The sequence below is a fragment of the Dioscorea cayenensis genome, chromosome 7 (assembly GCF_009730915.1).
Source record: "Dioscorea cayenensis subsp. rotundata cultivar TDr96_F1 chromosome 7, TDr96_F1_v2_PseudoChromosome.rev07_lg8_w22 25.fasta, whole genome shotgun sequence".
NCBI classification, from domain to species: Eukaryota; Viridiplantae; Streptophyta; class Magnoliopsida; order Dioscoreales; family Dioscoreaceae; genus Dioscorea; species Dioscorea cayenensis.
Window position 1 is genome coordinate 4,257,212 of NC_052477.1, and position 26,478 is coordinate 4,283,689.

Here is a 26,478-nt window from a genome sequence, read left to right on the forward strand (position 1 = left end):
CTTGCACCAATGTCTAGGGTCTTTGTCTTCCACTCATTTGTAAGTAGTCTAAGATAAAGTCCTCATCCCCCTCATTGCATCTTGATATTCTTTCAGGTAAGTGGACCTTGTAGCTTTCCATAAAGAGCCCTTCAATGCTTTCCCTTTGTTTATAGGTTGGGACTTGAAGTTGGTGTACAAATGCCTCACACAATTTCTATGTTTGCTATTTGGCACCAACTCCACCAATGCATCAACAAGTCCCTGTAAAGTTTCAATTAAATAAACACTTGTGCTATCTAAATTAAGGCTGGTTAATTATAAATACACAAAAGCTAAAAAATACCTTTTGCTTGTTTGAAATAAATGCCCAATGGTAGGAACCTTTCCAAACCTTTTAAATCGCAATTTTATTTTGTTTAAACGGAGTGAAATTTTTTAATGATGCTTGGTGAATGTTTTTGTGTGAATTTCAAGCTTTTGGCATAGTTGCCAGGGAACACAGTCGAGAGATTCTAGGAAAAATTGTAGCTAAGTGTTTTGTCCATTTACTCGTTTTGTTTTAAATTCAGTTTATCACGTGTGTCTATTATTGCTACACAATATTGTGAACAATTTTCTTTTCATAGCAGGTATGAAGGGTTAGTTGAAGAAGGTACTAGCCTTGCTTAATCAGTGGATTGAGCACCATGTAACGCAGAAACTTTATGCATAATACATCAATATAATTGAGTCAAACCCTACATCCGACATGTGCTTGATCAGTGGAATTGACAATTTGCAAACAGAAGACATCAACAAGGAGGAAACCAAGGCTTATGAGTTAGACGATGATGTCAATGATGATCAGGCTCCTAAGGAAGAAGAGAGCATCACCGAAGTCACATTTAACGTGGATAATCAATTCAAACCATCATCGACGTCAAGTATTAGCTTAAAACCATCAAGTGGTGCGACTAGCAGGTCGATCTAGCCACTCCAAGCCCCCATCCGCACCATAACTCCCAAAAACTCGTATGGTTACTGCTTGTGCTGGTGAGTTGATGGCCTTTACTCTACTAGGGTGCTTGCTGATGCTAAGACCCATCCTTTCTATGGTAGCGGTGTTGATGAAGTTGTGCGTGGCCCCCCGAGTCCACCATAGCATAGATTTTCCTGTTGTTGAGTGTTAGACGTACATAGAGAAGTGATTAGGAAGTACATTTGACAGCTCGGATGCTTCCTAACAAGTGCAGAGGATTGACTCTTGTTGCAAAGTCCGAGTCATTGTCTTCCCTTGCCACAAATGCAGCAAGTTTATCTCATTTTGAGCATTTCCTCGCCCGGTGCAGTCCATCACAGATAAAGGAACCCGTAGGCTTGCTATTCTGTCCTTCACTCAGCCTGCCCTCGGGCCTTGGCCAATCCTCCTTTGCCTTTCCTCCTGTGGCTTCCAGAATGGGGCTTTGGCTGTCTTCTTCTCAAACTTTTTCTTCTTTGGCTGTGACTTGGCTTTCTCTTCATCGTTTGCGGCTGGATTCAGAAAGTCTATCAAGGATTCGCCCATTGAGATGGTCAAAGCTAAATCCTTCACCCCCCCTGTCGTCTTACTTCGATTTGCGCCCATTGCTGAAGGCCTGTTTGGAAGTTGAATAGCTTTTCCTTCTCAAAAATATCTGGGACATCCAGCATCAAGGAAGTGAGCTCCTTGACATAATCCCACACCGTGCCGGTGTGCCTCAACTCTGTAATGTCAAACGTGCCATCCACACGGTGTTACCGGGTAGAAATTGTTCACACAACTCCTTCTTCAAGTTGGACAATGACTGAAGAGTTGTGCGACCCTCGCGGGCATCATCCACCTGTCAGGTTCTCCACCATAGCTTTGCGTCTCCCGTCAAGTATATCCCCACCAGCAGAACTTGTTCGGCTTCGGGGATATACCTGACGGGAGATAGCCTTTTATGGGCTAACTCCATATTAGACCAATTACTTTCATAGGAGTAAAATCTACTTTGTCAAAGTTTTTTTTTATATATATATATATATATATATATATATAGCCTACTTGTTTTATGTGAAGCATAAATATTATCACAAAAATATACTAAAACATGTAGTAATTCTTTCCACAATTTATCTGATCTATTCAAAATGAATATAAATATATTTTTACTTGTTTTATGTAAAGCATAAATATTATGAAAAAATATATTAAAACATGTATTAATTAATGGGGCCTTGTAAAATAAATTCACATGAGAAATGTAGTTAATATCAATTCAATTCCATAAATTAAAAAGGTTTGGGTTTTCAAAGATAACTGAGATAATTGACTGATTCTTATAAAAAAATGTACTACTCTCGATTCTATCCAATTCGTGTCATTAAGCTTGCATGTAATGGTCCTATTAGATGTACTTTGGTTATACTATATATATGTGTGTATATATATATATAGATATATTTGGAAAATCAAAATCCAAGCCAAATCTAAGCAAAGATTTGGATTTTCAAAGATACCATTTATTATCAAAAGAGTACTACCTTGCTGTAAGGGTTCTACCTTACACGCTTGCCATAGGGTGGTCCCTGGCCGAGGGAGATGGCCAATGAAGCCAAGGTTGGCCAAATTCCAAATCTAAATAGGTGTTGTCCGTCCGATCATCCGATGCACGGGTTGAGTCTGCGCATGACCGAGAATTCTAGCCGGGGGTGCCGAGTGAGCGGGTGCGGGGGCATGGTGTCGCGCATTGCAGAGGGCTCGCTAGGCAGCGCGCATGGCGTGATGCGCGTGGCCGAGGAATCTCGATCAATGGGTGGGTGATCGTGTGATCACGGTCTGGAGGCCGAGAATTGGCTAAGTATGGGCCAATTAGCCAGATCAGCGTAAGCACAGACGGTACGGTCGATCAAGGGACTTGTACGGTCGGTCAGCTGATCGGGTGGGCGGAGCGGAGCTCTTAGCCCAGCCGTGGGCAGGATAGCATGTGGGTGCATGGGCGCGTTACCGAGGGCCTTTACCGAGAGGAATGCGCGGTAGAATATTGGGCCGCCGTGCGCGCTACCGAGGCTGGATGGGCGCACCGGCAAGGGATGACCGGGAGAGGGCTGGATGGACTATCAGTGCCATTGGTTGACACTGTAGAGTGATCCAGGTGTGTACAGTGAACAGTGTTGTGTTTCTTGGCAATGTAGCACTGTAGCACTGTGCTTGTCTTGATGTGACAGGTGACTTATTCTTAGCCTCTTATTGAGATTCGGTTGATCCCATCCTCTCATTGGTTTTCTCTATAAATATGGCTCTCATTCCCTTAGAAAGGGTAAGAGGAGAGAAAGAAGAACTCTTGGTGAGTTTCCTCTTGGTTGTGTGCTGGTTCCCTTCATCCTTGGTGGGGTGGAGTTCTTGGCTTTGCTATCCATGTTCATGGTGTAATCTTGGTTTCAATATAGAGAGTTTATGTTTTTCTCTCTAATCTCCTTGTTTGTGTGCATGGTTGTTTGTATCTTGTTCGTTGTAGCTCATCCTTGGCCGTAGGCTGGCTCGGCGCCTTGGTGGTGTGACGAGCGCCGCGCGGTGATCGTTGGGGCGATCGGGAAGGCCGTGACACTTGCTAACGTGTTGATTCTATCCGGGTTGTGTCATTCAACTTCATACTTCATAAAGAGAAATAAATTAAAAGAAATAAAAACAAACCTAACTCCAAATGAAGTAAACGGTTTCCAATTCCTTAGCCACAAACATCTAAGGCTTCAAAAAGAACATGATAAGATCTGTCATAGTAAATCTATTGAAAATAACAATAACAATAACAATAAAATTAAAATACTATTGAGTAGATATAAACATTACCCAAGTAACTTGCTTTACTAATATAGAGACTCTTACATACATAAATTAATCTACATAGACAATATTGAAAAAAAACAAAAAATTAAAAAAACAAGCACAAAAAGTGATAAATTTGCTAGCTTGCCATGAAAGCTAAAAAAATTATGATTGATATAACAGAAGATCCTATCAGATGATTTAAGAAAACAGATTAATACAGGGCAATAACCAAAGCTACCATCAAGCTAACCTACCCTAGCAGTAGTATCCGTATCCTCTGTTTTCAGAGCTTCGGCTACCATTTCCACTTCTTCCCGTTGATAAAGCTACAGGAACAATGCATTTAAAATCAAATGAATACATAGGTATCAAAATAAAATTATTTAATGTAAAAGCAGGGGAAAACAATAGGAATTAAAAAATTTGCCTTTGCAAGTAGTGATGTGTTTAACTAATAAGAACTAGAAGTATCAATGCCACTCAAGTCAATAGCCTAAAGAACATTAGTGGATCATAGAGTTCTATACGGTGATATCTACACCTAATGACATCCATCAGCAAATCCACTTTGTATGGAGTTGCTTAAATCCCAGCAACTAATATCCTACTTGACTGTTCACTTGATATAAGGGTGCGGACCATATTGAAAAAAAGGTTCAAACATGAATAGAACAAAAAAACCATATGAATTTACAGATTACTTGGTGAGCGAAGGATATGTCTGCAAGGGAAGACGTATTAAGAACAACCCACATGAATCACATAGCCATCCAATATTAAGCCTTCATGATCATGTGACCATGTTTCAATGATATGCTCAGTTGACCATGTGAAGTTTTGGTTGAAAGAATAAAGGTTATAGTTCATCTGGACTGCAAACATTAAGAGCTAGGGTTAGGGTTATTAACAAAAAAAAAAAGAGAGGAGAAGGGGGGGGGAGGGTTGGTTGGGGATTAAAAACACGGAGGACAAAAGAAGGCAATGGCTCGACGGCAAGCAGCGGGATCGGCGACGAGCAATGGGATCAGCGGCACACTTGAGAGCGTAGGGGCCGGAGGTGGCAGCGGCATTAAGGGCTAGGGTTAGGGTTACCAAAAAAAAAAAACCAATAATGGCCTCTCGAAGAGAGGGTTCGCTGCCGAGCTCACTAAAGTGAAGCAAACGAGAGTTAAAGCCAAGATCGGTGCTGGACCAACCGAGAAGTCCTAGTCCTCCAACCTCCGGCGCTGATCAAAAGAACTGGATGGCGTGGAAGGTCGAGGAACCATCATCTGGACTACAAACATTAAGAGCTAGGGTTAGGGTTTAAAAAAAAAGGGCAAAAACACAGAGGGCAAAGGAAAGCAACAGCTTGATGGCAAGCGGCGGGATCGGCGGTGAGCAATGGAATCAACGACACGCTTGAGAACATAGGGGGTAGAGGCGGTAGCGCCATTGGGGGCTAGGGTTAGGGTTACCAAAAAAAAAGAAAAAAAAAACAACACTGATAAAGGCCTCTTGAATTGATGGTATATTGATTCGCAGGAGTAGAGAAACATATGCCGAACACTTCAACAGCCCAATCATGGATTCGAAAAGTGGATGGCGGTGATTGAACAAATGATCGTTATGGTCTGGTGTTAGTTTCGTTGCAAAACCAAAAATGATCTTGCAGGACAAATTAACGTGCAATAATGCCTAGGTATGCTCACTCGCGGGTGTTCCTAACATGATATCGCTGTCGGCTTCTCATTGGCCTGTTGACTAACAATTGGGAATCGAGAAGGATGTTAAAGTGGGCCAGTGGAGGTATTAATGATAGAGGAGATTGTGATGTTTTGGTTTTATCAAACTCATTAAGGGTGTGTTTGGATGCAAGGGTTGATCCCTAAGGATTGGGGATCAACTCTTGTGGCATGCGCATGCCCATGTTTAAGCATGCACCAAAAGGCATGGAAAGGGAATGAGGGGGGAGTGCATGCCCCTCAAACCCATCATGCTCATCCCCCTCATCTTGGGGGGATTGAGCATGCCTTGATAAAGAATATACTTTTATACCTCTTATAGATAATGTATTTACCTTTATGCCCCTCAAATTGAGTTTTGTTAATTTTTTTAATAATGTTTTGGATAAAAATTAAATATCTCATTATTTTTTAAATATTAGATTAATTAAAAAATTTTAGTGATTTAAAAATAATTAATTTTGGACATTTTTTTATTTTAAATAAAATAATTAAATTATATTCATCTATTAAAATGTATAAATTTAAAATTTTATTTAGAAAATAAATATACCAATAACTTATTTAAAAAAATTTATAGAAATTTGAGCTATTTAATAACTTTTTTACAATTTAAAGATATTATTTAATTAAAATATGAGAAAGTATTATTCTCTTCAATCCCTATTTACATTCCTTTCAATCAAATATTACTTTTTCATTTCCTTCCCCTTCCCCATTCTCTATTATGATCCTCATATTCTCATGCCCTTCAACCAAACGGATCCTAAAAAGAAAAAACATTCAATCAATACATATGGCCAAATGTCCTCACCCAAATCAGTTTGGAAGGGGAGATATTTATGGATAATTTTATTAATTTATTAATTTCTCATTATTATTATTATTATTTATTAATTAACTAATTAATTTAGTAACCAAACTCTTTGACTTTTCAAACCGTGATTACACGCTCTCTTTCTCTTTCTCTTTCTCTCGCCCTTCCGCCATTGTTGTTGATTCTCCAAGCTCTCCAAGCCCTTCAATGAGGTCAGCTAGTTCAAAGTCCAGTCTTCTCGTCCTCGTCGTCGTCCTTCTCTTATTGACCTTGCTTTATGATCACAACTCTTGCAACGCATCGTTGATCGACCCGACGAAATCGAAGCAGATCTCATGGAAGCCAAGGTTTGTTTGTTATTATCCCAAAACCCTAATTCATTGCCATGGAGCTCCATTTCTTGATGATTATGAAGAATCTTGGTTTCTTGCAATCTTGCCAGAGCTTTCGTCTACCGCGGTTTTCTCACGGACCAAGAATGCGACCATTTGATATCTCTTGTGAGCTGATAAGATCTAAATAGATCGCTTTGTCTCTCTCTCTGTTTTAATTTTCAATTTGATTGAATGATTTGTGTTTGGTTTTAGGCGAAGTCAGAGCTGAAGCGATCGCAGGTGGCTGATAATTTGTCTGGAAAAAGCACGCTCAGTGAAGTTCGGACTAGCTCTGGGATGTTCATTGCAAAGGGAAAGGTTTGCTTTTCTTTGACCCTTTTTGTGATTTTCTGGCTTTTGGGATCTCAAAAATATAGTTTTTGATGAGAAGATTGGAATAGGAAAGTGGATTTCCTTGTGAAAAAAAAAAAATTAAAACTTTTGAAATGGTGATTTTAATTGTTGCACTTGCTGATCAGAATTTTCATATGATGGCTGCTCAATGGATATGATTTAATTGTAAGGTCATTTAGGGTCCTCTTCAAGGGCAAGTGAGTCAAATGCTGATTCGATAACTTAAAATGATTGATTCAAGTAGCATACTGCGCTATATGTTGTTATTGGGGCATAATTCAAAACTAATGAGAGATCATCATGCCTGTATATATTACAGTGCAAGAAAGTTTATAAGAGGTGGACATCCTTTGAGATCTTGCAGTGAGAAACATAGTAATTATGTCGATATAGATGGTGGAACGTAGTTCTTTTAGGAGTTATGTGCTACCAGAGAAAGAGAAAAAGCAAACTTTTATCTAGCGTGCCTATTTAATAGGGGGTAAGATGAAGACATTATTTTAGATCGATAATGATGATATTGCATTGTTATTGATGAATGGATAAAAAATGAGCTGGAGAACTTTATTCATTTATTTATGAATTTTAAATTATGAATACATTCCCTATGGTATGTTTTACCTATTCACTTATTTTTGAGAGAATTTTAAGTAAATGTGTCACTGTCTTTTACCAGTTACCGTTTATATCTCTTTGCAGAATATGAGGAGAAACCCAAGCTTATGGCTATGTTATGAAATAGATGTGGTTGTTTAGAATGGCATTCGAATTTCATATGATATGCTCATTCAAAAGAGGCTTCTAAGGAAATGAGTGACGAGCTTTACTATTAATATATCATTAATTTGCATAATGTGAGGAGAAAAACAAGATCATGAGTTTGTTATGATCTTGATAAAGTTCGTTAGAATGTAAACCCTTATACCTTCTGATTCCAGAGTTTCCAATTGATAATGACTAGAACTATATTTTAAGCCTGAGGGATAGCCACACTAAAATAATATTCCTCAATGTAACAGCAGAAAGAAGCTCATTCTAATATGTGATTGCATATTAGGCAGCTTGTGTTGTATTTGCGGTCTAATTACTTTGAGACACCAATTTGATTACCACTATTTGATTTTATATACCCATCTTTATTTGTCAATTGACATGCAACAAGAAAGCTCTAGATTTGCTAGAAAGTTGCTAGAAAGTTGTACTGATACTAAGGCCTCAAAGGAAATGAACTTGGATATGAGCAAGAGCATGCTTGCTCATGTTGCGGAGTTAATTTGTTGTATAAGTGCATTGTCAGAACATGTGATTGTGGTATCTGCTTTTAATCTTAGCTTGGATAAATTTAGACAAGTTGCCTTTGGGACTTTAATGCCACTTAATATATTGCATTGAGAGGAAAAGCAAACAAAACTCAGTAATTGGTGAACATGACCAATAATCTTAAGCATCAATCCACATAAATAAATAACATTGATCTGAAACTGACGAGCTTCTGCATGTGGCTCATTAAGAAATTATAACCAACTTGTAAGCAGAGTATTGACTTTTTCATATTTGAGGTTTTGAATTGATACATGCACCAAACCCTAAATAAGCAAGAATGTGACGATCGCTGCGAATTTGGACTAGATTGCTTCAACATGTGCTTGGAAGAGTGTTTGTGGAATTCTGTTGAGGGCGTTTGGTAGTGGCTTGAGTTTCTCCATAAGACAAAAGGAACTTGAGAGAAACCGATAGATTTAGAGAAGTTCCTGCATTTTCAAAGTCAGGGAGAGATCAAGGCCTTTGGAATGCTTGGAACATCAGATTTTTGTTTCTTATTTTGAGAAATGTGGAAAAGACATTTTTTTTGTGCCAAAATGCCTTGAACTCTTTTATGAGTTGGTTGATGATAGAACGACATGTGAGAATGCCAAGATGGCTATGTGAAATCCAAAAAATTAAAATCCTAAGCTTGTATTTGCAATAGATATACTTCATTACTTTTGAACAGACTAAGTGATTTTTTATTATTTCTGATCTGATCTAATTGACAACGTAACATGTTCTATTAGAATTTTATTTCCTCATAGCCTGGCTCATGTTCTGTAAATGATCAACTGGTCAAGTAATAGTAAACTATTTGCAGGACTCTATTGTTTCTGGTATTGAGGATAAGCTTGCTGCATGGACATTCCTCCCAAAGGGTGAGTATCTAATTTAAGTTTGAACTCATATCACATGGTTTATTCCTTGTGTTAAACTTTAGGTTCATTGTCACCTGTGCTTATAGTTCTTATTTCATTTAGTAAATTGTGATCTTATTGTTTTGCTGCATGTTGTGTGTTTTATTCTCAAAAGATTACTTATCTGATTTTGTATATTTCCTTATGGGCTTGATTACGTCACAATCACATTACAATATATAGGAATCTAATCTATGATTTAATGGTTGTCTTCTAAAAGATAGAAGCTTGTTAATGTGGCATATTGGAATTTCTTTTCTAGCTGTATACAAAAAATAAAGTGGACAGTTTCTTCTTGTGATCTTTTAAAAGACACATTGTTGAACTTATCAATAGAACTCAATGCACAATACAATCATTTTTAATTAGTGCAGTTAAAAGCGTTTGGCGTCCTTAAGGCGATGAGAATGTAAGTCACCTTAAGCACTAGGCGCCATCCTAGGCGTTCGCTCAAGCGACATGAAGCACTTTTTTTTTAAAAAAAAAAGAAATATATTGAAAACAACATTGAAATTGTGTAAGATGAATTTAAATTACTATAAAATTCATAACTAAAACATTGAAGACCCAAAATAAAACATAAACATAAAACCGCAAAAGGCAATCTAAACTTTCAAGTTTAGTATGCAAGACCTAATTTAGAATCTTTCACCTTAATTCTCTCTAATTTTCCTCTGGTTTTTATCTAAAGTTTCCCTTTCTTTTTTTTTTAATCGCTTTCTTTGTTATGCTCAGCCGATAACGTTATTCTCTCCTAAAATAGTTCTCTATATTCCTCTTGTTGTCTTAATTTTGTTATGAAAAAATAGAAAACCTTTCCAAGTATATTTATTTAAAATGCCGTTCTCTCTTAAAAAACCACTATATTTCTCTTGTTGCCTTAAATTTGTTTTGAAAAAAAAAAGCCTCTCTCTTCTTAATTATTACACTTTTCAAGTATAATTATTTATAATGTTATCCTCTGCTAACAAGCCTGTCTATATTGCTCTCGTTGCCTTGATTTTGTTTTGAAAAAATAGAAAATCCCTCTCCTCTTAATTATTATACTTTTCATGTATAATTATTTATATTTCCTTTATAAACTTATATTTATTACTCAATATAATTTCTTAAAAAGCATTCAAAAAACTGTAAGAAAAAGAGAAAACTAACAAAGGTGACGATTTTCTTGCTATTTTTGCCTTGGGCCTAGGCTAAGGCGTTCGCCTAGGCTTGATGGCACCTTGGCTAGAAGGTTATGAGACACTATAGTCTTGCCTTGGCTAGAAGGTTATGAGTCGCTATAGCCTCGCCTTGCTGGCCTGGGCGCCTTAATGAGTGCTTTTTGCGCATTTAATAACATTGTTATTAATCATTGAACATATCATAATAATAACTTATGACCCCCATAAAATGAGAGGGTGTGCTTTGTTCAATGAGTACCTTTGATCTGCTTGTGTATTGCTGCATTGCATAAGCTGCCTAGATGTCCTTTTAAGGATGTACTTATCTACAAGTATTCCATGGGAACAACCTTAAAATTTAATTATCAAAGTGTTGTTTTAAATGCATATTAAAGGCTTCTTGTGAAGAAGTGTCCCTCATTAAAGATTTTTTGTAGTTTACTCAGGACTATAACAATTTCATTGAATTAATATGTTATTTCCATTTGATATCCTTCTAAGTATTAGAATAAATTGCAGTGTGACAAGAGAAGTTATAGTGATGAAAGGATGCTGTTTGCTTGGGGACTGGGTGATAGCTGGTTGAGTAGTGAAGGATAAAACTTGATAAATCCTCAGAGGGGAACAGTGTTACTGTAGAAGAGGAAAGGAGGAATAGCATGTTGTATGCCCTTTGCTGGAGATAGAAAGAGGATGAGGGTCAGATAAGCATCTTATTCTTTTATTGGAAGGCATTGAAAAAGGAATATAGTTGGAAAATGGTGCAAATGGTTTTGACTTTGTGGCACACAATATGAATCATAGGATATTTGGTTGATGGTTTTTGCGAGCCTAAATCCTCCTACATGGCCTAATCCGCACAGTACCTTTTTGCCTCAGAAGTGGATGGTTACGCATCAGACCATTGGAAGGCCAATGAAAATAAAAGAACTTGGCTTCCTTCTTATCCAAAAATACTTCTTTGCGTATCCTAAAGAATTCCTTTACCATACCAATCAGCCAAAGTTCTACTTTTCTTTTACTAGTGATTAAGTGTGTGATTCTTGTATAAACCAACTAATTTTTGTATGGTCCACTAGAGATGAGCTAAGAATCTTATTAATTGAAAGTCCTAGTGCCGTATACAATTTTTATTCATAGCTCAATGGAAACACAAAAGAAGATAGATAGGATACTATATTCCTTCATGCGGCCTCAAAAGTCATTGTGTGTTATATTCAATTTGAAGCACCATATTCATTAATGGAATCCTAGAAACCATATGTATTGAATGATGTGAATGTACAGATGCTCTTAGAAACAGGAGTAATTTTACAATAATTTGAACACATTTTTGTGGTTTTCATGTGCTATATGATCTTCCTGCATGCCAGCCAATTTATGTCATTCTTATCTTGTCCAAGGTGTACTGAATTTCCTTGTTTTAACTTTTAACTCATTTACTATCTTTAGATTTTGGTGAAAGACCTCCATGTGCCACTTTTCAACATTCGTCACGCTTTGGGACTCTTGTTTGTGAACTGACTTCTTATTATCTTTATACCATGTAGAAAACGGTGAGGACATTCAAGTCCTGAGATATGAGCATGGCCAAAAATATGATCCTCATTATGATTATTTCACTGACAAAGTAAACATTGCCCGTGGGGGTCACCGTATTGCGACTGTGCTTATGTATCTAACAGATGTTGTAAAAGGTGGTGAGACAGTTTTCCCAGCGGCCGAGGTTAGTTCATCAATGATTTAACCCATTCAAAAGCAAGGCAGTCAATGTTATAAACTCAAAATGATCATTGTCCTATGAATAACAGGAGACCTCCCATCGTGGTTTGAACATTATGGATGAGGATCTATCGGACTGTGGTCGACGCGGCATTGCAGGTGACTGCCCGGGACAATAAGAACTTCATTCATTACCCATTTTGGTGTTCACATATAATTATGTTTTTCTCAGTGAAACCACGGAGAGGAGACGCACTTCTTTTCTTCAGCCTTCATCCCGATGCCACCACGGATCCAAACAGTCTACATGCAGGATGCCCGGTGATAGAAGGTGAAAAATGGTCAGCAACAAAATGGATTCATGTAGCACACTTCGACAAAATTTACGGGAATGACAGTGACTGTAAAGACCAGAACGATAGTTGCGAGAGGTGGGCGGCGCTTGGAGAATGCACAAAGAACTCTGAATACATGGTCGGAACAACAGATTTGCCCGGTTACTGCCGAAGAAGCTGCAATGTTTGTTAGAAATAGGCTTGCGGCAATTCATCGATCTCAAGACCTCTTACTTTGTATTTCAGTCCAAATCATTTACTTTAATTTCTTTACCTCATTTTGGTTTTACTGAGAACATGTGGAAGAACAGAAATATATAGTGATGGCTACAAAACTCAAGTTGCATTGGAAGCTCATGTAACTCTAAATTTGTATTTGGTTATTCATGTTATCAAATATAATAGTTTTTTGAAGTTCTGTTTGCAAGTTGTTAGAGTGATTAATAATTTAATAGTCTTACATCGTTCATATGAAAAGTTTTTCATCCTATCAACATAAGTTTTTGAGTTGAATTGGTTTCACTAATAAGTTTGGTTTGCATTTACCATGTTATCAAAGTTGTGTTTTTTATTTTTTATTTTTAACTAATGCAGTTAGTTAAAATAAAGTTAGTATGGTAGTCAAAGCAACTTAAAAAATATGTATTGCATTCTGATAATATGTTTGGTTCACATTTAAAATAAAAGATGCACCTACTTATTAAAAATAACATCATTGTAAACCTAATTTTTGACATTTATAATTTTAATTAGATATAACTCAAAAACCTTCTATATATATATATATATATATATATATATATATATATATATATATATATATATATATATATGCATACATATTTATAATTAGCTCTAACCAAATCCTTGAATAAAGAGGGCAAGTGCATTGAACTTAGGCAATAAGAATAATAATTATAATATATAGTTTTATATTGAGCAGAAGAAGAACAAGCATGATGAGAGCCTGAACATATATACCTGAAAAGATGATGTTATCTGTTTTATTACTCCCATTTGATACTGTCAAACAGGCTGGAATAAAGGCCATGTGGATATATATATATATCCATGTAGATATATATATATATATATATATATATATATATATATATATATATATATTCTGAATGTTTTCTTTGTCTTCATTACTTTGCTTCTTGATTGTGATGTCGTCTCACGTCTGCCTTCTTTTTATTTGGGGGCATTGTCATATTTATCTTCTCCAATAAATTTTTTTTTTCTTTTTTATTTTCTTAAAAATAATAATTGTTAAACTTGTACTATATTTAATCATTATATGTAATAAATTATTCCTGATTTTGACACTCTTTATTTGATAAAATATAAATAAAATAAATTCTCTTTTTTGATAAAAAAAAATGATATAATAAATTGGGCCAATAGATAAAAATATGGGAAAATTACTGTTTACCCCTCGATAATTTCAAAACTTCCCAAAATGTACTGTGAGTTTTGTATACCCGTATAACCCTTCCTTTATTGTTTACTTCCTTTTTACCCCTCGTGACATGAAATTCCATCATCGCTCTTAAACCTTTTTCAGATACATTTTTCATTCTTTTTGCATTCCTTTTGCACGTACTCATTTCTTAAATGCAGAGACTTTCATTTTTTTAAACAGAACTCATTTCTTAAACAGAGAGTTCATTTCTTAAACAGAAACCTCATTTCTTAAACAGAAACATCATTTTTTTAAACATAAAACTCATTTTTTAAACAAAAACATTAATATTTAAACAGAAAAACAAATATTTACATGATAAATTAATCCTGGATATAAAACCAATTAATCTTGGCCACTCGTACATATTTAAATAGAAACAACGATATTTAAGCACTTTTTTAAACGTAAACGCAATATATTAAACGTAAAACATCGATAGTTAAACAAAGACAAACAAGCATATAAACGGAGAACTCATTTCTTAAACGAGACCTTATTTTTTTAAACAAAGACCTCATTTTTTTAAACGAAACCTCATCGAGTAGGGACATCGAGTATCTCATCGTCGCTGATCTCGCGTGAACGCTTGAGTGCTTTCGAGCTCCGGATCCGGGCGAGCGATCTCGAGGTGGCATGCTCGTGCGGGTCTTAAAGGAGAAATCTTTATCAGGGCGTTGGCGATCCGATTAGCGACGCTCCTCGCGGTCGGAGTGGTGAGGTCTTCGGTGGCGACGCTCGGATAAGACGGGTCGAACTCGAACGGAACCATTCTCGATCTGGAGACCGCAACATGGATAGCAATAAGGTTAGGGTTATGGATCATTACGGGGTTTTGGATCCATGGCGCCTAAGTCGCTGACGGGAACGGAGGGAGGAAGCGGTGCCGATAAGGGTTCGATCTCGCCGTCTTCGTCTTCATCTTCATCATTTTCCCTGTCGTCGACCTCATCTCTTTCATCTTCTTCCCTCGCCGACCCTCGGGGAAGACCGCATGCTCCTCGTCGTCGAGCTGAAGGCATCGAAAGGTTGCACTCAGTACATATTTAAATAGAAACAACGATATTTAAGCACTTTTTAAACGTAAACGCAATATATTAAACAGAAACATCGATAGTTAAACAAAGACAAACAAACATATAAACAGAGAACTCATTTCTTAAACAGAGAACTTATTTCTTAAACAGAGAGCTTATTTTTTAAACAAAGACCTCATTGAGTAGGGACATTGAGTATCTCATCGTCGCCGATCTCGCGCTAACGCCGAGTCGTCGAGCTCGAGATATGGCGAGCGATCTCGAGGTGGCTCCGCCTACGTGGGGTCTTAAAGGAGAAATCTTTATCGGCGTTGGCGATCCGGTTGGCGACGCTCCTCGGCGTCGGAGTGGTGAGGTCTTCGTGGCGACGCTCGGATAAGACAGGGTCGAACTGAATCGGAACCATTCTCGATCGCGGAGACCGCAACATGGATAGCAATAAGGTTAGGGTTAGGGATCATTCCCGGGGTTTGGATCCATGGCTGCCTAAGTTGGGCGACAGGAACGAGGGAGGGAAGCGGCCGACTGAGGGGTTCGATCTCGCCGTCTTCGTCTTCGCTCTTCATCGCCTTCCCCGCCGTCGACCTCATCTCTTTCATCTTCTTCGTCGCCGACCTCGGGGAAGACCGCATGCTCCTCGTCGTCGAGCGAAGGCATCGAAAAGTTGCACCTTTTTCTCTGAACATAAAATCCCATTTTTCATGCAACGTGACTGTGATTGTGAGCCGCATGCTTTGTCTCACCTGGCCCAGCTCAAGCTGCAATAAAGAGATTTTTGGGGGTGATAAATACACCACAAAAACTCATTTCTTAAACAGAGACCTCATTTTTAAACAAAACCCTCATTTCTTAAACGAAAAACTCATTTCTTAAACAGAGACCTCATTTTTAAACGAGAACCTTTTTCTTAAATGCAAAACTCATTTCTTAAACAGAAAACTCAATTTTTTTAAACAAAAAAACTCATTTTTAAATAGAAAACTCATTTTTAAACAGAAACTCATTTTTAAAAGCGTAACCTCATACCTCATATTTTTAAATAGAGCTTTCGATTTCAAATGAAACTCATAGTATCCAAGGGCATTATAATCAAACCCCCGTCACACTTGCCATAACTTCCCACTGAGGGACAATTTCAGTCCAAAAATTCCAAAATTAACTCTATCAATCACTATTAGATGTTCGGGGGTTTAAAAATTATCAGTATTCAAGGAAGGGGTTTTTGAGGAGTGCAAAACTAACGGGGTGTTTTTGGCAATATTGCAAACTTACAAGGTGTTTTTGGCAATTTCCACTAAAAATATTCATTATTATTACGTGAGGTCAGGTGTTTAAAATTTATTTAATATTTATTGAGCAAAAATATATTATATGAAAGCAGTATAAGATTTCTATATATAAGATATCATAAAAGCTTTTGTATGAGAGTAAGTTTGTGGCCAATTTTTGTACGGTAGAATAAGGTGTATGGCCAAACAGTCAATTTTTGATATTGTGCATATTTTTTAATATTATGTTTGTTATATTTATTAAAAAAATAGTAAATAATAATAATAATAATAATAATAATAATAATAAAAATAATAAAAACATTGAAATTTATTTCATCACCCCAAAGTCTCTTTCATATTAAGTGGATATATATGAGCAGACATGATGGCGCATGTAAGATAAAGGTAACTAAAGATGATAAAATGCTTTTGAGATATATAATAATAATAATAATTTAGTTGTCAATTCAACACCTTTTATTTTATGACCAATACACCATTAAGATATATATTATTATAAAAAGATAAATAATAAAAAAAACTTTTTTTAAAAAATAATTACCAAAAATTAACTAAATTTTATTTATGGTTGGTGTTTTGTAACTTTAACACATGTCATGCAAGGTTGTATGATAATAATAAAAATATTAATAGCAAATGATGATGTTGATGATAACTTCAAACCAACATGACACTTAACAATCCTATTAAGATAGACACTTGGATTATCAATATAATCATTTTTAATGCATTGGAATTACCAACTTTACAACATTTCTGTGTATAAATAGTAGATCACATATGTCATAACAGAATATATATTTATATACATATATATAACCGAAAAAAATAACAAACAAATAACATATAATTTAACATGGAAAACCCAATTTCTCAAACATCATGAGCAAAGAGGAGGAAGAAAATGATTACACTTTATAGAACTTTGATTAATTGCAAGTTAAATTGATTTGAATTTAATTTGAACTTTGATCTTATTTTTGTACTCTTTCAGTGTGACTAGTAATATAAATTTTTTGAGTGAATAATATGAGTGCTCATTCCCTTTCCACCGTTGATATTACTACTATAGATCCATAAAATTTTTAAATTAAAAAAAATTATATAAGTTATATTGTGAGTTGGTGCTTTTCGTCTTGGTAAAAAAAAAAAAATATGCTATGTATTTTCAGATGAAATTAAATAAAAATTAAATATAATTTTTTTATGTATCAGAGATATGCATAAATAGGGTAAATTTTTTGTTAGTCTCTCTCCAGTTGGGATGAGAGAAAGTATAAAAAAAAAAAGAGTGACGTGGTATTTTCAGCCGCCATGTCATCTAAATTTAACCGGAAAAAATGACCAACCGATGAAAACAAATTAATATCTAATGACAAAAAAAAATAATTAAAACACAATAACCAAAATAAAAATCAACCATAACACAGTGACCACATCAAAAATTTACCCCGCATAAATGTAGAGCACGTGTGGAAATAATTGTTGGCGGGGACAAACTCTTCCCATAACAATAACATTGCTTTTGTTGATTTTTTTTTAATATAAAGCTACATGTGTACACAAGGACCACAATAAAAGCAGCCCTTGTTAGCCTATTTCTGGACCACACATGGGTTTATAATTATGTGATAGTATGTGACAAATCTTTGGATCTTTCACAAATGTAGAGCCTCACAAACACAAATATATATATATATATATATATATATATATATATATATATATATATTCTTCTTTAGTAAATATTACCCAATTTCATTGCATCATATTTTACTTAGAATTAAAGTCAATGGCCAATTTTATTTTAATTCTTTAATTAAAAAAATGTATTTACTTTGAACACCCTTAACAAATAAATTTGTTATTATTTTTTACTTTTCCAATTGAAAATAAATTTCTTTTCAATTGAAGAATAAAAAATGAACCTATTAATTATGTTATTTTAGGCAATAAAAAAAACAGAGCATTTTTTTTTACCATGAAAAAGACAAAGAACATGGCTTAACCAGTGAGCAATAGACAAACAAAATCATAGAAAAACTGAAAGAAACCTCACCAATGGCAGACAATGACACCAACCAATACACAAAGATGGATGCTTGATAAGATTCTTGCCAAACATTCATATATTTATCAATACATACATATTATATTTAATTAAATATAAAATAAAAGCTCACTAAAGAAAGAATCTTGGCTTTGGAAATGAGAACCATTAATTAATTATTTTTTAATTTTTAATTTTTTTTGGTGTACAGGACATTCATGACAGGTGTCTTATTTGTTGTGGGTAACATGGTCTCTCTCTACCCACTTCATCACTTGTTAAACTTCATCATCATCTTCATCACTTTCCCCAGAACAAAACCAAAGAACAAAGAACAGGGTTGGCTTTAAAAGGTTAGTGTACCAAATCCTTAATTAGTTTTCCTTAAAATGTTTCTTAGAATAGATATTTCTCATAAATACACTAATTATATTCCTTAATTTTTTTCTTCTTACTTTTTTTATTATTTTTTTATTTTTCATTATAAACACAGGCCATCATCATCATCATCATCATCATCATCATCATTCAGTGTGTTTTGAGGAGCAGAGGAAAGGAAGTCATGGAAGTGGTTCAGTTGCAAGGAAGGTTCATTGACTTCATATCTTCTCTTTTCAGGGAGGTTTGTAAAACATTTTTTTTTTCTTTTCCTTTTTTTTTCCTTGTTATTTTCTTGAGATTTTTGTTTATTCTGAATTTTTTTTTTCTTTTTCTTTATCTTGTCTTTTTTGAAGGGATTTCTGGATGATCAGTTCACTCAGTTACAGCAGTTACAGGATGAAAGCAATCCTGAGTTTGTAATGGAAGTGGTCTCTCTTTTCTTTGAAGACTCTGAAAGGCTTCTCAATGAGCTCACCTCCACCTTGTAATTACCTTCATTTCTCTATTATTTATTTATTTATTTATTTATTTACTATATATAAGAAAGAGATTGAAACTGATGTTGTGTTTTTATTGTGGTATGAACTATGAACTGTTTTGGTAAAGGGAGCAACAAGTTGTAGATTTTAAGAAAGTTGATGCTCATGTTCATCAGTTGAAAGGAAGCAGTGCTAGGTAATGAATTGTGATTATTTTTTTTTTTGCTAAAAAGAACTGCAAATTATACAGAAAAATAAAGATTCAAAAGAAATTTTCAATGCAATCTGAAAATGGAAGGATTATTTCTCTTTGAACAGTATAGGTGCTCAGAGAGTCAAGAATGTATGTGTAGCTTTTCGCAATTTTTGTGAAGCCGGTGATCGAGAAGGGTTCGGATAAAATTCTCGACTATTTCTTGTTTCTGTATTTCTTGTTTGTGGTTTGGCATTTAATTTTTGCAAGGTTAAATGAAAACCAATTTTTTCTGCAGATGTTTGAGGTGTTTGCAGCAAGTCAAGCATGAGTATTCCCTTGTGAAGAACAAGCTCGAAACCGTATTTAAGGTACTTATTTTTATTCTTAATAGAAGATATAACTAACTAACTAATAGTCTCACATCGGTTAATTTAGTATTGAAATTTTGGAAATCGATTAATTTGATCGGAAAAAAATATATATACAGCTGGAGCAGCAGATTGTTCAGGCTGGTGGGTCAATTCCATAGATGTTAAACATATGAAAAGGGAATTGAAAGGATTCATTTTGGAACAATCTGATCATGTTTGGACTATGTCAATTATCATCGTTTTGTCTTTGTTTTTCCTCAGTTATTGATATGATGTAAAGAGAGAACTCAGATAATCTTGAACTTGCTGTTTTTCGGCATTAACTTTTCATTTATGCATGTAAATTGCAGGCTTGGTTTGATTTAATCCATTTTCCATGCTCTTGACATCTTCTTGTTCTTGTTTACATTTGATTAGGCTGTTTTCACCAAAGAAATTTTCATGATAAACGCCAAAACGATCTTGAGTTGAAAGTTACGCATTGTTCGTTTTCAGATAAGAACGATGACAACAACAATCTGCATGTTGTTTGTTGTAATACCGAATATGAATGTCGTCGTGTAACGATTACATAAGAGAATGCAATGCTTAATTACGTTAGGATACAACTATATTAAAACACAATATAATACAAATATAATACATAGCATCAATTAATAGGTTGTAGTTGCATTTTCTGGATTTAGATGCCAATGATAAACAGTAAACACTTGCGAATGATTTGTGGGGTGAATATAACTTGCATGTATACAAACAAAATAGATGATGTCTTAAAGAAATGGAAAGCTTTATATTCATTGGAAATGGCCAAAATTATGATCAATAATACCGTACGGTAGTGAAATCGATGTTTCTGCTGTGCTATAGAATAGCAAAAACATTTCCTATTTGTTGTTGAATGGCATAAATGTGTCCCCCTGACGACAAATACACCCTGCATGCAAGGAGAATATCAAGGATAACTACAATTCTGATATAAATGCAAGTGTTCTCATTAACCAGAGTGCAGAAAAAATTTGAACTTTGAAAGTAGCATATTGGATGTATGAACCGGAATAACCATGCAATTTCAGTAAAATCTTAAACTTAGTTCTATTGTGAAAAGCATGAGAAGATGGTTCCTGATTTGTCTATAATGTAGGTTTTGTTTCATACATTGATGTGGTCTGAAGTGAAGAACTTTGTTCTAACTTTAGAAAAATCAAAGATTGCTGTTTTCATCCTCAAGAATCCTCCTAAAATTCCCAAAGCATACATCAGAAAGCAAGTAGTTCTATCAATGTATAGTATCTCAAGTCAGTCTTCAGCAGTAAAAGAGAATTGATATCAATTACAATGTTGGTGTGCTGTCTGTTATTCAAAGTTATTTGTGTGTTTCTTGACTAGTTGTTATCCCCAGCATGTAGGTCATTACAATCAGCATTCATGGTTTTGTTGTCACAGCTATTCTTACTTGTTAATCTTGACACTTAACACACAATAGCTATTTCACTTTTGATTTCCCATTTCTTAGATGCCAACTAGAAAAATGTTTGTCAATCCAGAAATTTGTCATTTTTTTTTTAATCAGATGGATCTCAAATGCTGTCAGATTGAGTGTTTATATCTAAAATGAAAGTATTTACAACGAACATAACGTCATGTCCCTAACCAATATAAGCACATAAAGAACTAAGTTTTCTTTAGTATTTATAAAATTAATTGATAATGAACAAATAGTCTCTTTGAAGTTTAGTTATTCACAAAAAAAAACTTCTAAGTTTGAGTATTTCCAAAAGGTCCATTTTTTTCTAACATCGTATTTTTATGTCCTTTCATCATAAATGTAACTGACGTTGACGGAAATACCTCTCAGTTTTTTCAACAAAAACAAATAATATTAAATGGACATATCAGATATTAAACTGAAAGGTCAAATATTAAATGAAAAAGTACTATATGTTAAGTGAACACTTATGTAGTTACATAAAAGCACGCAATGTTAAACGAAAACTATATATTTTAAGCGGGAAATATATGTTGTGAGATAGAATAAATTGACGGAGTGAATTGCATGGAATAGAAAAGTAGAGTTCGCCGATACTGTCTGGCATATTTAAATGTCAAAAGGTCTGTCTGAGATATTTTGAAACTTTCAAAGACTTATAATAAATTTTTCCTAAAATTATTGATTTCGTTTTCCACTTAAAATATTTTCACAGGTGGTTATTGTGTACAGGAAACACAAATTTTCATTAGGAAACATTAAAATGGCATGCTAGGTTGCAAAGAACTAGAAGTGTTAAGCATCAAACAACAAAGAAAACCATAAAACCCTGTCATAATACTTCTACTAATTGAATTTCATAGACTTGATATGTATACAGAGTATTTGTAACAAATTAAAGAAATATTTCATTGGAAATGATGTAAATAATACCTTCTAAGAATCTATGGAAATTTATAAGATAGTTCAAAGGGAGTATCAGCCTTAATAAAACCAACACAACACTGCCATGAAATCTACCACCTTGATTTGCATGTAGCTTGGAGTGTATAGTGCAGTGAGCTTTCTGAAAACAAAAGGAATACAATCACAGCCCATCATGTCAGTACTGGGCATACTATCTCTTATCTACTGCTTCTTAGCTATAATTTCCTCTCTACAAGCTTCTGCTAAGTGACTCATAGTTGCATTGGTATTCACCATAATATGGGAGATGAATTATATTAAGTGTTTTCTGAAATGGGGATTACAAGACTATAATTAACCTGGAGCAGGATGGACTGTTTCAGATACTTCTTCACTGGATCCTAATGATACTTCAGCAATCAGTGACCATCATAAAGGAAACACAACTGTTTTAAAGATTAGCCATAAAGTCTAAGATGGGATACAAGCAATCACAAACCTAAGATTATGACAAAATCCATTTACATGGCTCACACTCCATGCATGATAATTGATCAGAATATTACTTCAATTTTCTTTTCTTTTTTTAAATAATAAAATAAAATATAGTTCTTGAATTAATAAAATGAAATTTCATTCACTGAATTTTATCAGATCAATAATTCAACAGCCTTTTCAGAATGCAGTATTTTTGAACAAAATTCAACTAGAATTGATCTCAAACTCATAAATTCACCAATCCATTATATCACTCAATCACATTCTATACGTGCAAATTGATCAGAATATTTGTGTAATTCTTTGTCTTCTTCAGAAGATTTGATTCTTAAATTCATAAAATGCAATTTTATTCACCAAATTTCATCAAATCAATGATTCAGCAGCTTTTTCAGAATGCAGTATTCTTGAAAAATAATTCAACTAGAATTGATTCAGAACTCAAAAATTCACCAATCCATTACATCACTCACACTCCATACATGCAAATTGATCAAAATTATTGTTCAATTCTATCTTTTTTTCTTTGAGAAGGTTTAGTTCTTGAATTCATAAAATGCAATTTCATTCACCGAATTTCCTCAGATCACTGATTCAGCAGCTTTTCCACAATACAGTATTCATGAACAAAATTCATCTAAAATTGATTCCAAACTCATAAATTTACTTATATTACACTGAAAAAAAATATATAATTTCTCAATTCAATGAATTCAGCACAATTCCTAGTGACCACTTGAATTGCAATCAATGAACACAGATTCAACAATGAACAAACCAAAAAAAAATATCAGACGATGAAGATGGATAAACTTACAAATTAGTGACGAATGCAAAGTGAGAGATTCTCAACAAAAGTAGAAGAACAGGAAAAGAAGGGGACTTTATAGAGAGGGCAACCGACGAGAAGAGTTAAGAGGAGGATGGTGACGGCGAGGTTGAAGGAAACCCCGGCGGGAAGAGGACGCCATGGTCGCCGAGCTCCGGTGAGGCATAGAGCAGTAGTAGAAGTGGAAATGGCTGCAAAGCCGGTATATATAGTTCTCTCCGAGTTTAAAAAACCGGGTTGTCACTATCGCTGACGTGGACAAATCACGATCGTACGGTGGATATTGCCTTGAGATCAGGTTTTTTTAATTATCTATGTTTTAGAAATAATTAACTCCTCATAATAAAAAAACATTGTTTATTTATATATTAATTAATTAATTAATTAATTAAAAATCACTAGTTAAAAAAAATTGAAATGAAAAGATATATAATCCGCCAAAAGGTTTACAGCTTGGTGGTACTTGGCTCACAGTCCAAAACTTTTGTTCCTGACTGAGGGTATATGGGCTAGACAGTTTATAAAAAATAAGCTTTGATTATAATTTTTTTTAAATTATTTTTTGAACTCCTAGTTGATTTTTGTTTTTATTTTTTAACAATGTAATAATCATGGAAAAAAAAATAAAGACCTCCATTTACGATGTTGGAAAAAAAATTTAAAAAAAAGGAAATAAATTAATTGCATTTATACAATATATATATATATATAACAAAAATTTCTTCAATTGAAAGTCCATGGCCATCTCCATCTTAATTAAAAGTTATACTTTGGATATACGTCTCTAATATATTGTGGAGTTTTTGTAAATATTTATTATAATTTTTAAAATAAATTATTAGTTTTAAAATATTTCCTTTAATCTATACTAATTATGTCAAAATTATTAAAGTTTTTTCATCAAAGCAGACTTTCACACCTATACATAATGATTTTTATAGTCTTTGTACTTCATATATATATATATATATATATATATATATATATATATATATATATATATATATATTGTGACAAAATAAATAAATAATAAATAAGGGTGCGGACAATAATAGCTAATTAATGAGAAAAATTGACAATCAACGAAGTTTGTGACATATAAAAATGAAGTTTGCATGAGTTGCACCTTCCACCATTAGTTGGTGGGCAAGTTGTGGGTATTTGACACGGTGAAACTTATTTTCTTCTTTTTTTAATTAGAAATAAAATAAAATTCAATGTTTCCATTAATTATGGTTACCCGCCCATTTTACCATGGTTTTTTAAATATACTTGGTTAAAAATTACATCAATATTTATCAAATTTGAAACTATTAAAATAAACTATTAAAAAAATTTGTTATTAAGCTGCAGTCTAAATAATTCCGGTTTTTTTTAATATAAAATTTATTTATTTAGGTATATATATTTAATAATTACATTCTAAAAATTATTCTACAAGTCAATTTGAATCTCAATTTCATTAAATTTTTGCAATATTTAGTCTTCAAAGAAATAAATTCCTTTTAATACTATGTCGAATACATGTTTTCTATGGGGCCTAAGTTTTGAGAAAAACAAAATATGTTTTTTATTTTTTAAATTAAAATTTCAATTAGCTCGTTTACTAAGTCAAAAAAATTTTGCTCAACTTGAAAAATCTATCTATTATGGAATTACACACATATTATTATTATTATTATTATTATTTTGTAAATTTTCTTATTTCATATTCCGTATTTCATATATCCCATGCAAAAACAAAGATATTTGCATATAAATAAATCAATTAATTAGTGGACAACAAAAGATCTTTTTCTTTTTATGTGATGTAACTTCCAAATTTAGCATGATAGGGGTAAAAATGGCATTCCATTATAAATAATATATTTTCACAAATATATAAGACTATAAGTTTTAATTAAAAAAAATCATGCAAATAACAAACACAACATTGATATATATATATATATATATATATATATATATATATATATATATATATATATATATATATATATATATGAGAATTCATCCCCTGGAACGTCCCTAGAATTCATTTCTAGGGAACAACGTCCCTAGAATTCATTTCTAGGGATGTTCCCTCATCAGCCGTTAGATGGTCATCTAACGGCTGATGCTGATGATGTATAATTTTGGAAAAGAAGAGATCCAGTTCTCTTTCCTTTCTCCTCCTCCATTCCCCAAAAATTGGCCTCCACAAGTTCTCTCCTCCTCTCCTCCTCCATTCCCTCACTGATGATTGCCCAGATCTTCGCCTCCCTTTTCCCTGCAGCCACCGCCGCCGTTGATGTCGTCACCGGATCTCCTTTCTCCTCCAGCTCCGATCTCGCCGACCAGCTCCAGCGCCTTGTGAAACTCATCTGAAGCCACTCGTCCGGGTTGGAAGCCAAGCATTCTCTGGTCGGAGAAGAGAATGACGGAGCTTGTGTTTGGTGTGCTCGATCATTTATGTTCTTGCGCTGATGGGAGAGCGCAGTTTCTCAACCATGTTGCTGGAATTGCCATTATATCAAATATAATACTAAGAGTTTCGTCGGGGGCTGATGATCGAGCAGTGAGGATTCTATCATCGGTTTGCAAGTATTCGGCGACGAATGATGTTCTTCAAGAAATGTTGAGAGTTGGAGCTGTGTCTAAGCTTTGCTTTCTTCTCCAAGCTAATTGTTCAAACTATGTGAGAGAGAGAACAAGATGGATTCTTAAGGTGCATTCTGGTGTTTGGAAGAAGTCTCCATGCATCATTGATTATTTGCTAACAAGGTATCCTTAATTGACTGATATGCAACTGTATTCTTTCATGCTTAATTTGTATGTATATTACATGAAAGAGAAATGAACATTATATTGTTATGAAACATTAATTAAAGTGGATGCCTATTAATGTATACCTCTTCATCTCCCCAAACTCCCAAACCTCTTCATCTTTTAAACTCCTAAAACTCCTATGGCTTTTCGTATTCTCATGCCTCTTCATCTTCTCA

At 34.3% G+C, this 26,478-nt stretch overlaps 2 protein-coding genes across 2 annotated transcripts; both read left to right on the forward strand.

The window, feature by feature from the left end:
- Positions 1-6,444: 6,444 nt before the first annotated feature.
- LOC120265752 (probable prolyl 4-hydroxylase 4) lies at positions 6,445-12,922 on the forward strand. The gene is made up of 7 exons (XM_039273715.1): positions 6,445-6,678; positions 6,774-6,831; positions 6,919-7,023; positions 9,188-9,245; positions 11,998-12,173; positions 12,259-12,328; positions 12,402-12,922. The coding sequence occupies exons 1-7, from the start codon at positions 6,539-6,541 to the stop codon at positions 12,695-12,697; spliced, it is 903 nt and encodes a 300-aa protein (XP_039129649.1). The 5' UTR covers positions 6,445-6,538; the 3' UTR covers positions 12,698-12,922.
- A 5,651-nt stretch (positions 12,923-18,573) lies between these two features.
- LOC120264507 (histidine-containing phosphotransfer protein 1) lies at positions 18,574-20,161 on the forward strand. Its single transcript, XM_039272321.1, has 7 exons — positions 18,574-18,701; positions 18,842-18,970; positions 19,083-19,213; positions 19,336-19,404; positions 19,527-19,598; positions 19,700-19,772; positions 19,892-20,161. The coding sequence occupies exons 2-7, from the start codon at positions 18,911-18,913 to the stop codon at positions 19,931-19,933; spliced, it is 447 nt and encodes a 148-aa protein (XP_039128255.1). The 5' UTR covers positions 18,574-18,701; positions 18,842-18,910; the 3' UTR covers positions 19,934-20,161.
- Positions 20,162-26,478: the final 6,317 nt, after the last annotated feature.